At 44.1% G+C, this 12583-nt stretch overlaps 1 protein-coding gene across 1 annotated transcript in view; it reads right to left on the reverse strand.

Moving 5' to 3' along the window:
• The window catches only part of FRY (FRY microtubule binding protein), a 305106-nt gene that overhangs the window by 207601 nt on the left and 84922 nt on the right, over positions 1-12583 (reverse strand). Inside the window, exon 3 of the mRNA XM_034778453.1 lies at positions 7685-7738. Within this exon, the coding sequence (XP_034634344.1) occupies positions 7685-7738 (54 nt within the window). The remainder of the gene's footprint in view (positions 1-7684; positions 7739-12583) is intronic.

Below are 12583 nucleotides of genomic sequence, written 5' to 3' on the forward strand. Positions count from 1 at the left end.
AAGGTATGTACTGAAGACGATGTAGCGGCTCTGCAGATCTCAGATACTGGAACATCTTTAAGTAATGCCATAGATGTTGATTGTGATGTTGTAGAGTGCACTAACATCCTAGAAGGAGTTTGAATGCTGGTCACATCATAACATGCAATAACACATTCAGCTATCCACCTTCATAGACTCTGGGTGGAGACTGTAGATCCTTTAGATCTTTCTGCAATGGAAACAAACAGGAGCCCTCCAGAGTGGTTTGGCCCTATCTAGATAGAAGGCCAACATTCTTCTGACATCTAAGGTATGGAAGGAAGCTTCCTGTTTGGAATTATGTGTTTTTTGGGGGAAAACATGGTAAATGAATGGACTGATCAAAATGAAACTTGGATGACATCTTAGGTAGGAATTTAGGATGTGGACATACAGAAATATTGTCCTTGAAGAGGGTCTACCATTAAGGCCCCAATTTCTCTGACTCTTTGGGCCAATGTGATGGCTACCAAAAAGACACTCTTCATAGATAAGTTCAGTAAAGAGCAGGTAGCCGTTGGTTCAAAGGGAGATATTGTGAGACATCTGAAAATTAGACTAAGATCCGAAGCTGGAGTGAGGTCTTTCCCTTGAGGGAAAAGGTTCCCCAATCCTTTGATAAACCTTAGAGTTGTTGAGTGAGCAAACATTGAGAACCCGTCAACTGGGGAAGGAAAGGTTGTTATGGCAGCCGTGTGAATCTTGACCAAGTTGTTTGATAATCTTGTTTTCTTCAGTTGCATCATGTAATGCAGGATAACCGAGAGTGAGGAAGATTTAGGTGCAAGTCGTGAAGTTCACTGCAATGGATAAATCTTTTCCACTATTGAAGGTAAGAATTTCAGGTAGAGTCTTTCCTACTGTTTAATAACACCTGTTGTACATCCGCAGAACAGGCAGACTCTAGCTATGTGAACCATTGAGGAGTTATGCCTTAAAATGGAGAATGCCTAGGTTGGGATGAAGCATCAACTGGCATCCTGGAAGAAGAGATGAGGGATGACTGGAAACTTGATTGCTGGACAGAGGGACAGGTGAAACAGGTAAGGACACCAGCCAGTCTTGTCCTCGTTGGTATGATTAGAATAACCCTGGCTTTGTCCCGTCTGATTTTGTCCATTACCCTCAATATCAGAGGCATTGGGGGAAACGCCTAGAACAGTCCTTTCATCCCAGATAGGAGGAAGGCATCCCCCAGAGAATGGCAGTCTAGATCCCCTTTTCAACAGAACAGACAACACTTTCTGTTCATAGAAGTGGCAAAGAGCTCCACTTCTTGAAATCCGCAAGTTTGAAACATGATGTTGAAGATCCTAGAGTCCAACTCCCATTTGTAGTCCTGGAAGAAGTGTCTGGTGAGAGCATCAACCATGATGTTTTAATGCCAAGGAGGTACATTGCTGAAATGTTTATGCAATGGTTTATGCACTAGTTCCACAACTTCATTGCTTTGGTCAACTAGGAAAAACCTGTTAGCCAAAGCATGCGCAAGGTAGACATGCTAAAGCTTAGTCTCAGACTGAGGCAATTGAGAAGGAACTGAGGGTAGCTCACCCAGGCAGTGCTAGACAGCCTCAGTGCAGGGTACAAAGATATGAAGGGAATGGACACTGCTAATGAAAATCTCTGATTAAAAGCGTGTGGGGAGCATGCACACTTGAAGTGGAGCACCCATAGGGACACTACTCGAAGGTTATTTATTAATAGTTAATTATGAAGGCTAACACCAATGTGTGGATATTTCATTTTGAAAAGATATTTCATTTTGAAAGGATAATACTCTTTTTGGAAAATTGTGCGTTTCATGCTAACTGTCGTGCTCATAAAGAAAAATGCATAATTGACACTGAAATATCTTCGATCATAAAATTCAGCTCTATGTAGCTGAATTAGGTGTAACTGCACATTCCCCGTAGTATGCGTCAGTGCTATTCTTCAAATCTCAACTATAATGATTTTACTCACCATAAAAAGTCAAAGTAATTCTTTGTAAATACCCACATGCCATACTTTCGCCAGTAAATTTAGAGTGGGTGTCTTTAGTATGGATAAAAGGTCAATAGAGTTTTTTTAATCTTTCTGTCATTGCTCTTTTAAGGCAGGAAGGAAGGGTGGAATTTGCAAAGACCTGGTTCTCAGAGAACAGGAAGGGAGGAAAGTCTAGCCAGCATGTTGCTTACTCAACTCCATTTATGGGAAGCAAATCCAGTGGTGAGATGAATTCTAGGTCTGTGCTGTTACTGAAAGGGAGTGTACAGATGTACAAATATGTCCTTGTTGCATGATCGTGTTATTCCATCATAAATGAACGACATACTGTACAGCTTAAGGATATCAGGGCTACACAAGCACAGAGCTGTTTAAACCTTGTGTTCATAGAGCATTAAATGTTCTTTATGTAAATGCTTCCTTAATATTTATTTTGGCATAATTTGAAAAAATAGATTTAATGAAACTTTGCTCTAGACAGTTTGCTACAACTTATATAGAGTTTTTCATAAAAGTCTTCTTATACTGCTCAATTGAAAATGAAAGAAAATGTATTGATACTATATTAATGACTGAATTAATCTGCATTTTTATATTTCAAATATTATTTTACCATAAAAGTGATAAATTCAACAGCAGTTATATTCACTACTAGCTCAATTTCCAATTAGATCATTAATATTTTGGAACTTAGCTTCTATTTTTTTCATTTTGCTTATAACATGTTTTCATACATCTGAATTTTACTGTCATTTTAATAATACAGAGTTGGAACAATTGTTTTGTCTTGCATACTGTGGGACAAATTCTGCTCTCAATCATGCTGGTATAAATGCAAAATAACTCAAAAGTTAGTGGAGTCATTTTGCATTTACACCAGTATGACTGAGAGCAGAATTTAGTCATATATTATTTTCTTCGATATATTTAGGATACTCATAGTTATATAAGAATGCTTTTCCTTTGTTAAAGGTTTCTTGCACTTCACTCATTTCAGAGTAGGGAAAATAGGCCAAAATAAAGGTCTATAATGGAAACGTAACTATAAGCATAACAGGCCTTAGTAAAGTAAGACCTAGGATGAAACCCTGATTCATTGGTGTCAATGGCAAAACCCCCATTGACTTCAGTGGGACCATGATTTCACCCATAATATTTAAAAAGTAGAAGAGAAACTAAAAAAAATTCCTTCTTCAAATTCTATAGACTGTAGTAGAAGGTGATGCGCTGCATTGTGCTCTTATCCGAGGCAGTTACATGCTATAAGTGCCTTTGAAACACATAAATCACCTTCTTTCTGCAAAGGCCACAGTTTCAAAAAAAGCTAATTCCCTCATGAAAAAAGGACCAAGATTCAATATGAAGAGCAAATAGTGGCTTTCTGATAGTGTAGGTTTCTTTTATTAGCATCTTAGTTCTAAGCAGTATTCTTTCATGGCAGTATTGTGCACTTAAAAGTCTCCGGAAATATGTACATAAAAAGGGAAATTCTTAAAGCTGGTAAGGATAAAATTAGACCTGTTAGTTATGGTTTGTGGTCTCAGTTCAAACATCAGCTCAGCATCGTGAGTTTATTGATGGGTGATTTTACCTACTTTGCCTTCATTTTGGAGAGCTGATAGCTACTTTGGCACCAAGATACATTTTAAACAAAATAACATTTATTTTTAGTGTCCTGTAAATTAATTTTTGAACCTATGACCCTTGAATCTGTCTCCTGAAGTGGTTCTTTCCACATTGTTTTATATCCAAATCTGTGATTAAGGGCCCACACCAGTTCCTGAGGTCCTATAAACATAATCTCCTCATCCTTTCTCTATTGTGTACCCTTCCTCTAGTGAACAGGGCTACTGTGTAAGACTGAAGAATTAAAGGGGAAAAAATGAAAACAAAGAGGGTCAACTATGGTAATGCAGCTGTTCAGGAAGATGAATGCAATCATAATACTGATGTGATTACTCATGTACTGTCTCTTGCAGACATATTGTGGAATGGGAATACTGACTTTGCTGGTGATTATCACCACATTATCCACCACCTCAAAGTTGTCATAAACAATGGACAGCTGTTGAGCCTAATTATCATATTGTTTAGCCTCTTATTTATTTTAGTTTCTATTTTCTACTTTGATGGTTTCCTTCACTTACATTTATTACAAGTGTAAAACATAAAAGAAATAGGCTTCTGTTTTTAGATCTGCACAGCGATTCCTCTGACATATCTTGGGTTCCCCAAAAAAGGACACTGCTGGGGGCAGAGGAGAATGGGGGAGCTGGGAGGCTATAGTTGGGGTGCTGGAGGAGCGGTGTGTGTGTACTTGGAGGGTTACCTGTGGAATACTGGAGGGGGTACCTGCAGCCTCACTCTCAAGGTGGGGGGCAGTGTCACTCCCTGTCATGGTGGCAGGGCGGCAGGTGCAGGCAGGGCCGGCTCCAGGCACCGGCGGGTCTTTGGCGGCAATTCGGCGGTGGGTCCCTCAGGTTCTCTCGGAGAAGAATGAAGCAGCCGCCGAAGTGCTGCCGATCGTGGCTTTTTGGGGGGGGGACGGCAAAAAAGCTGGAGCCGGCCTTGGGTGCAGGCCCAGGATGCATCGCCAGCCCATCTGACAGCACCTCCCTGCATGATTTCCCCCTCCCCAGGGCTGGGAGCCAGGACCTGGAAGGGCAGGATCCTGCAGCTGCAAAGGAGGGACCAATCAGCTGTGGATGCAGGGGAGGGACAGTTTGCAGTTTTATAGCCCCTTAGATTGAGCCCCGCGAACCCAAGTCAGCTGACATGGCCAGCCACGGTTGCTTAATTGCAGTGTAGACATAGAAGTACATACTCAAGTGGCAGCCCATGCTGCTGTAGCTTTACTGCTATTCTTATTTGAATTGGCTAGATAAAAGCCATCTTCAGGTATGTCTAATCATGCTGCAGTCACACCTCTGACTGCAACGTAGACATACTTAAAGACTTTTATAATTTGGTCAAATTTGGGCAGATTTTCATTAAGATGGTAAGAGACACATCCCTGAGACTAAGCCAATTACCCTGCCAAGCTTCAAGTCCCTGCTCCAAAGCACAGAGACCCTAGTACACTTCTAGGCAAAAGAGTTTTAAGAATGTTTTAACATGAGCAAAACAATGTGTTTCTCCCTAATCTCATTCTTAGAAATGGCTATACCATTTTGGCTGAAACTTTCCCAAACAATTCTGCCTGAGGCAGACAGCTGGCCTGGAAAATTTCAGCCTGGACAGTTTTAAAGTTGTCAAAGTTTTAAGCAACTGAAAACAGGGTCTTGTAACAGGAAGTGTCAAGCATGCTTAACTACAGACTTTGCTACCAGCTCTGTCTATAATATATATAGGGACAGATATGCAGTTAGAATTGTATACAGCTGCTATGTATTTCAAAGCTTGTTTATATCTTTATCTTTCTCCCCCTCCTTTGCCAGTTTCAGATTCAACACCTGTTACAACTTGGAAATGCATGGCTGGTTTACTCTAGAAAGCACCGTATGTCCTCATTAATCAACCTTGACTTAACAGGTGCTGTTCAAACTTTTATCTGTCACTATAGCAACAGCTAGGAGATGAATAAGAATTTTAATTTATCCTAATAAAGGAACACAATTTGCTTAACCCTAAGGCCTGCAGATAATACTTAGGCACATGTGAAACCTCTGATGACACTACCTAGTGAAATCAATAGAAGTATTCAATGTGCATAAAGTTAAGCATGTGCTGGATTTGGCCCTAAAGAGTTTATGTACTGGTGCCTTCATTAGTTAATTTCTTATAACTTAATTTCTTCTGTTTGTGTGAGTCTCTTCTCTCATAGCAAGGGGAACAAGAATACAGTCATAAAAATAGGAAATTGAGATTGTAGAACCAAAAAAATTGGCATTGGGACTCAAAAGCACCTATAGGCCTTTAAGTAATTTTACCTCATTTTGTTAGGAAAGCGATTTAGGCTGGAGCCTAGATCTTCAAGCCTTCCCTTTTAAATTAGGCCCATAATTAAAATGTTGTGAAAATTATGCGTTAATAACATTTAAGACCTATAGAATTGTCTCCACAATGAACACAAAACAGTTGCATTAAAAAAACAGATATTTCTCTGCAGTGTTTACAACCAAACACTGCTGCACTAAAGTCATTACAGAGAAACTGATTATAAACAAAAATGAAATTGAATTAACTGATTTTCATTTTGCAAACTGAGGAAAAATAAAAAACAACAAAAATAGATAAAGAGCATAGACAAAGACAAGTTGCATTTTTAAAATTCTTGCATTTAAAATAATTTAAAGCAGGGGTCAGCAACGTTTGGCACGCGGCTCGCTAGGGTAAGCACCCTAGCGGGCGGGGCCAGTTTATTTACTTGCTGACACGGCAGGTTCGGCCGATCGCAGCCCCCACTGGCCACAGTTCGCCGTCCCAGGCCAATGGGGGTGGCGGGAAGCGGCGCAGGAGAGGGATGTGCTGGTTGCAGCTTCCCGCCACCCCCATTGGCCCGGGTCAGTGAACTGCGGCCAGTGGGGGCCGCGATCGGCCGAACCTGCCACGTCAGCAGGTAAATAAACTGGCCCGGCCTGCTAGGGTGCTTACCCTGGCGAGGCGCGTGCCAAACGTTGCCGACCCCTGATCTAAAGTATAATCAGTAACATAATTAAAGAAATGTGTTTTTGTATAAGTATTACTTTTAAGTTAACCATATTAATTTAAAAGGAGCTTCACTAAAAGTATCCTACAGAATTAATTTTGTGAGTTCTGGTATCCTGCGTATACATAAACTTGATATCTTTTATTACTACATATTTTTTCTGATCTTTATCTCAGCAATGATGATTTATTCAGGACAGGAGAATTTATTTTCTTATATAAGCAGTACACAACAAAAAAGCTAAATCTAATATATGAAATTATTTTTAACCAGTTCATCCTACTTGGCCCATTTTTCCTCAAATGATCTATTTTATGTGTTAATCTATTAGAGGAAGTAAATAATTTTATTTCTGTTAATTATCTTTCTTCCTGTTGACAACATTTCTCTAGTGGGTATTTATTTTTGCAATGATTTGCCCTGGCCAATCCTGAAAAAACTCACGTACATGTTTAACTTTAATGTCTGTGAGATCACTCCTATTGCTTAAAGTTAAGCATGTACATAAATTATGCATGATCACAGCCCTATTGAGAAAAAAAACTGATTAAAATGACTTCAGTGACAAGGATTCCAAAATCAAAATCTTTTAGGAAGTGCTCTGATTTACTAACAGCATAAAATAGGAATTTGGGGCCACAGCCCCAAAATAACTCTTTCATCTTATTTCTAACATTGAACCAGAAGTCCATCAGTTTGGAATGTTCTGAGAAGATATGATGTTCGTCTCACGAATCACATCAGAAAAAATCCACAGTTGAATGTGTGGGAAAAAAATTAGAAACTTGTAGTGACAAACAATATTAAGTTTGGAAGAAATGGAAATTACTCCTAATTCCTAAGGCAGATGATTAGACAGAGCACTTTCAGTTCTACAGTCTCAAGTAGAATGAGAGACTTTGATTGCCTGCCTGGCAAATCATTGTAATGTTATGAGGACACTAGGCTGGCCTACAAATACCGAGATTTTGTCACGGGAAACAGAAGCAACAAGAAAGAAATGTCCTTGAGTTAGATATCACTTACTTGATCAAACTGGGGATCTTCTCCTCGTTGCAGAGATTTGGTCAGTGGCTTTTCCTAAAATTAAATATTAAAAAATATATATTATTTAAGAGACACCTTTTGAGATGTTCTAGCAACACTACTATTACATTTCTATTACCATTCTCTCCAGACAGCTTCTCCCTTCCCACCTACTGTAGTGCGGGAAAGCTCTTTACTTCATGCACACACAAAAGACGACATATCCATGCACATTTATTAACATTGGAATAGCTCCTTTCAGTATTATTCAGCTCCTTTTAAAGAAAAATGACTAAAATTTATGATGATTGAATAAGATTGATCTGCAATTACTCAACAGTCAACTATACAAGAGATCTGAAATGAGTTCCAGTGTTTCCTCCTATAGTATTGTAGGTACTGTCTTTAACTACAGGATACTTTTTGGCCAGGGAAAGTAGTTTGCAATACAAAAATGACTGCACTGGACCTTAAGTGAAGGGCTATTGTCTGGCCTGCTGGGGGGAGGGGTATACCTCTTTAAGAGCAGAGGCACGGATGCTGCTGCAGATGCAGAGCAGGTCAGTGTGGGGACGCTGACTCGTCCACCAGGTGTCCAGAAGACAGCAGAAATAATACAGATGCAAGCCAGGTGAGAGAAGCCTCTCTTTCACTCAGACTAAGCAGAGCAGCACGCACCCTCCCACACATGAAAGTGGCAAAATACCAGGTTTGCTCAGACTCTGCTGTGGACACTGTGCTAGCAGCTGTTTTCTTGAGGGAGGGGCTGGGAAGAAATGTTTCCCTCCCGGAAGGAGGACAGGAAACACTGGATGTGGTTTTACTAAGGCCTGGTCTACACTAGGCGTTTATGTCGAAGTTAGCGCCGTTACATCGAATTAACCCTGCACCCGTCCACACCGCGAAGGTATTTAGTTCGACATAGAGGTCTCTTTAATTCGACTTCTGTACTCCTCCCCGACGAGGGGAGTAGCGCTAAATTCGACATGGCCATGTCGAATTAGGCTAGGTGTGGATGGAAATCGACGCTAATAGCTCCAGGAGCTATCCCACAGTGCACCACTCTGTTGACGCTCTGGACAGCAGTAAGAGCTCGGATGTTCTGAACTGCCACACAGGAAAAGCCCCGGGAAAATTTGAATTTGAATTCCTTTTCCTGTCTGGCCAGTTTGAATCTCATTTCCTGTCTGGACATCGTGGCGAGCTCAGCAGCACTGGCAACGATGCAGAGCTCTCCAGCACTGATGGCAGTGCAATCTCAGAATAGAAAGAGGGCCCCAGCATGGACTGATCGGGAAGTCTTGGATCTCATCGCTGTGTGGGGCGATGAGTCCGTGCTTTCCGAGCTGCGATCCAAAAGACGGAATGCAAAGATCTATGAGAAGATCTCTAAAGACATGGCAGAGAGAGGATACAGCCGGGATGTAACGCAGTGCCGCGTGAAAATCAAGGAGCTGAGGCAAGGCTACCAGAAGACCAAAGAGGCAAACGGACGCTCCGGATCCCATCCCCAGACATCCCGTTTCTACGAGGCACTGCATTCCATCCTCGGTGCGGCCGCCACCACTACCCCACCACTGACTGTGGACTCTGAGGATGGGATAGTGTCCACGGCCGGATCCTCGGACATGTTAGCGGACGGGGAAGATGAGGAAGGAGATGAGGAGGACGAGGCAGTCGACAGCGCTCACAACGCTGATTTCCCCGACAGCCAGGATCTCTTCATCACCCTTACAGAGATCCCCTACCAACCCTCCCCAGCCGTTACCCCGGACACAGAATCTGGTGAAGGATCATCCAGTAAGTGTTGTAAACATCTAAACATTTATTTGTAACAGAACATGATTATTAACAATTTAAAAAATGGGTTTCTCATGATTAGTTTGATTAACTTAACGGTTCAGTCATGGGCAGTGCAACTATTTGAAAAAAATCTAGCAATGTCCGGTTTTGCATGATTGTCCTGCCCAAGCCGCTCTACTGTTTAGTCCCTGCTACTGCAGCTACAGTAAGATGCGGTCTATATGTCCGGGGATGGAGCAGAAATCCTCCTGGGACATCTCAAGGAAGCTCTCCTGCAGGTAATTTGAAATCCGCTGCATTAGGTTCTTGGGGAGAGCGGCCTTATTGGGTCCTCCGTAGTAGGACACGTTGCCGCGCCACGAGACTAGCAAGTACTCTGGAATCATTGCTTGGCACAGCATGGCGGCATACGGCCCTGGTCTTTGAAGGCTTTCCCGGAGCATTCTCTGTCTGTCGCTCTCAGAGATCCTCATGAGGGTGATGTCGCTCATGATGACCTGCTTTGAATGAGGTAGGGGAATGTTAGTGTTGGGACTGCTTTACCGTTCCTTTACAGAACTGTAACCGCTGGTTTGCAGCCACGCGGTGGAGGCGGGAGAGGGTCAGCCGAAAGGGATCGTTCCCGGGGACAGCCGCGAGGGTGTGGGACAGGAGCAGACTTCCTGCTTGCCGGATTGCTGGCAGCAGGGACCGACATTGATTTCAATGTGAAATGAGGCCATTGCTAATATTAAAGTTTTAAGCTGCCACGAATCTACGGCTTACCATGTCTGCGTGCAAGAGCAATTCCGTTGTCCTGACAGGGTTCTCAAAAGTGCTCTGCAAAACCCCAGACACTGAATGCGAAGGCCGAGAATTCGACCTTGTGCTGAGTGCGCATGTGATAGGTGCTGTGCATGGTCCTGTTCACAGAGAAAGACTATGTTCTTTGTTCACAACTACATTTATCTTTCTGAGGAATTCACTCCCTTTTTCCCATTCCCACAGCCCCATCTGCGACTGTCTCACAACCTAGCCTGTCATCACACTCCCAGAGGCTAGGGAGGATTAGGCATAAGAAGAAGAGGACACGGGAGGACATGTTCTCAGAGCTTATAGCCTGCTCCCGAGCCCAGGCAGCACAGCAGACCCAGTGGCGGGAGAACTTGTCCCAAATGCACCAAGCCAACATGGATCGGGAGGAGAGGTGGCGTCAGGAAGACCAGCAGGCGACTCAAACCCTGCTTGGACTACTGAGGGAGCAAACGGACACGCTCCGGCGCCTTGTGGATGTTCTGCAGGAACGGAGGCAGGAGGACAGAGCCCCGCTGCAGTCCATCTCTAACCGCCCTCCCCCGCCACCAAGTCCCATACTCCCTTCACCCAAAGTGCACAGAAGGAGAGGCGGCAGAGTCCCTGCTAACTCTCACTCCACCCCTGCAGAGAGCTCGAGCAGCAGAAGGCTCTCATTCCCCAAAGTTTGACAAGTTCTTTCCTTCCCGCCTGACACAAGCCCCCGTCCAAGTTTCACTTCCCAGTCCCATGTGTAGTTGATAATAAAAAATATGTTTCTGTTAACTACTGTTTCCATCATGTTCTTTTGGAGGAGGGGGGGGAAAGGGGGTTGGTAATTGGACAGGACAGTCACCTTTGGCAGGGTACATAGTAGGGGGCAGGCACAGCAGCAGGGCACATACATAGTGCAGTGATGCAGTGACTACTTACCCTGGTTAGTCTGGGAGGTTCTTTTCATGTTATGTGGTGGGGGGTGGGTTGCTCTGTGACTTTGTGTCAGGGGAGGGCAGTTAGAGATCTTAAGCGGCGGTCCTTAGGCAGGATCACAGAGCCACACAGCAGGGGATCTGTAACCGTCCCACCCCTGCCACAAACTCACATAGACCCCCCATACACACAGTCCGTATCAGGAGGGGTGACAGGCTCCGTTGAAAGAACCATCCCACCGCAGCGGAGCCTGTCAGTCCTTGAGTTTAGAAGCTGCATTCGCGCGACTACACTACACCCGCTCCGCACCACAGTCTGCGTCCCAGTTTTAAAAAATTCCCGCGAAAACAGTATTAAAGAAAACGGTGTGCTTTAACAAAGTAGAACTATTTTTATTTTGAAACGTGTGTTGGAAGTGGGGTGAAGGCTTCTCTGTACACAAAATTAGAAAGTCACAGGTTACCCTGCTCACTCAGGAACTTTGCTTTCAAAGCCTCCCGGATGCACAGCGCTTCCCGCTGGTCTCTTCTAATCGCCCGGCTGTCTGGCTGGGCGTAATCAGCAGCCAGGCTAATTTCCTCAACCTCCCACCCCGCCATAAAGGTCTCCCCCTTGCTCTCACAGAGATTGTGGAGCACACAGCAAGCTGCTATAACAATGGGGATATTGGTTTCGCTGAGATCACAGCGAGTCAGCAAGCTTCTCCATCTCCCCTTGAGACGTCCAAAAGCACACTCCACCACCATTCTGCACTTGCTCAGCCGGTAGTTGAAGAGTTCTTTTTCAGTGTCCAGGGCACCTGTATAGGGCTTCATGAGCCAGGGCATTAGCGGGTAGGCTGGGTCCCCGAGGATGACTATAGGCATCTCCACATCCCCAACAGTTATTTTGTGGTCCGGGAAGTAAATACCTTGCTGCAGCCGTCTAAACAGACCAGAGTTCCTGAAAACACGAGCGTCATGAACCTTGCCCGGCCATCCGACATTGATGTTGGTAAAACGTCCCCTGTGGTCCACCAGTGCTTGCAGCACCATGGAAAAGTAGCCCTTTCTGTTAATGTACTGGCTGGCCTGGTGGTCCGGTGCCAGGATAGGGATGTGAGTTCCATCTATGGCCCCACCGCAGTTTGGGAATCCCATCGCTGCGAAGCCATCTATGATCGCCTCCAAGTTTCCCAGGGTCACTACCTTTGGCAGCAGTACATCAACGATTGCCTTGGCTACTTGCATCACAACAACCCCCACGGTAGATTTGCCCACCCCAAACTGGCTCGCGACTGACCGGTAGCTGTCAGGCGTTGCAAGCTTCCAGAGGGCTATGGCCACTCGCTTCTGGACAGTCAGGGCTGGTCGCATCCGGGTGTCATTGCGCTTCAGGGCAGGGGACAGCAACTCA

The sequence above is a fragment of the Trachemys scripta genome, chromosome 1, assembly GCF_013100865.1.
Source record: "Trachemys scripta elegans isolate TJP31775 chromosome 1, CAS_Tse_1.0, whole genome shotgun sequence".
NCBI classification, from domain to species: domain Eukaryota; kingdom Metazoa; phylum Chordata; order Testudines; family Emydidae; genus Trachemys; species Trachemys scripta.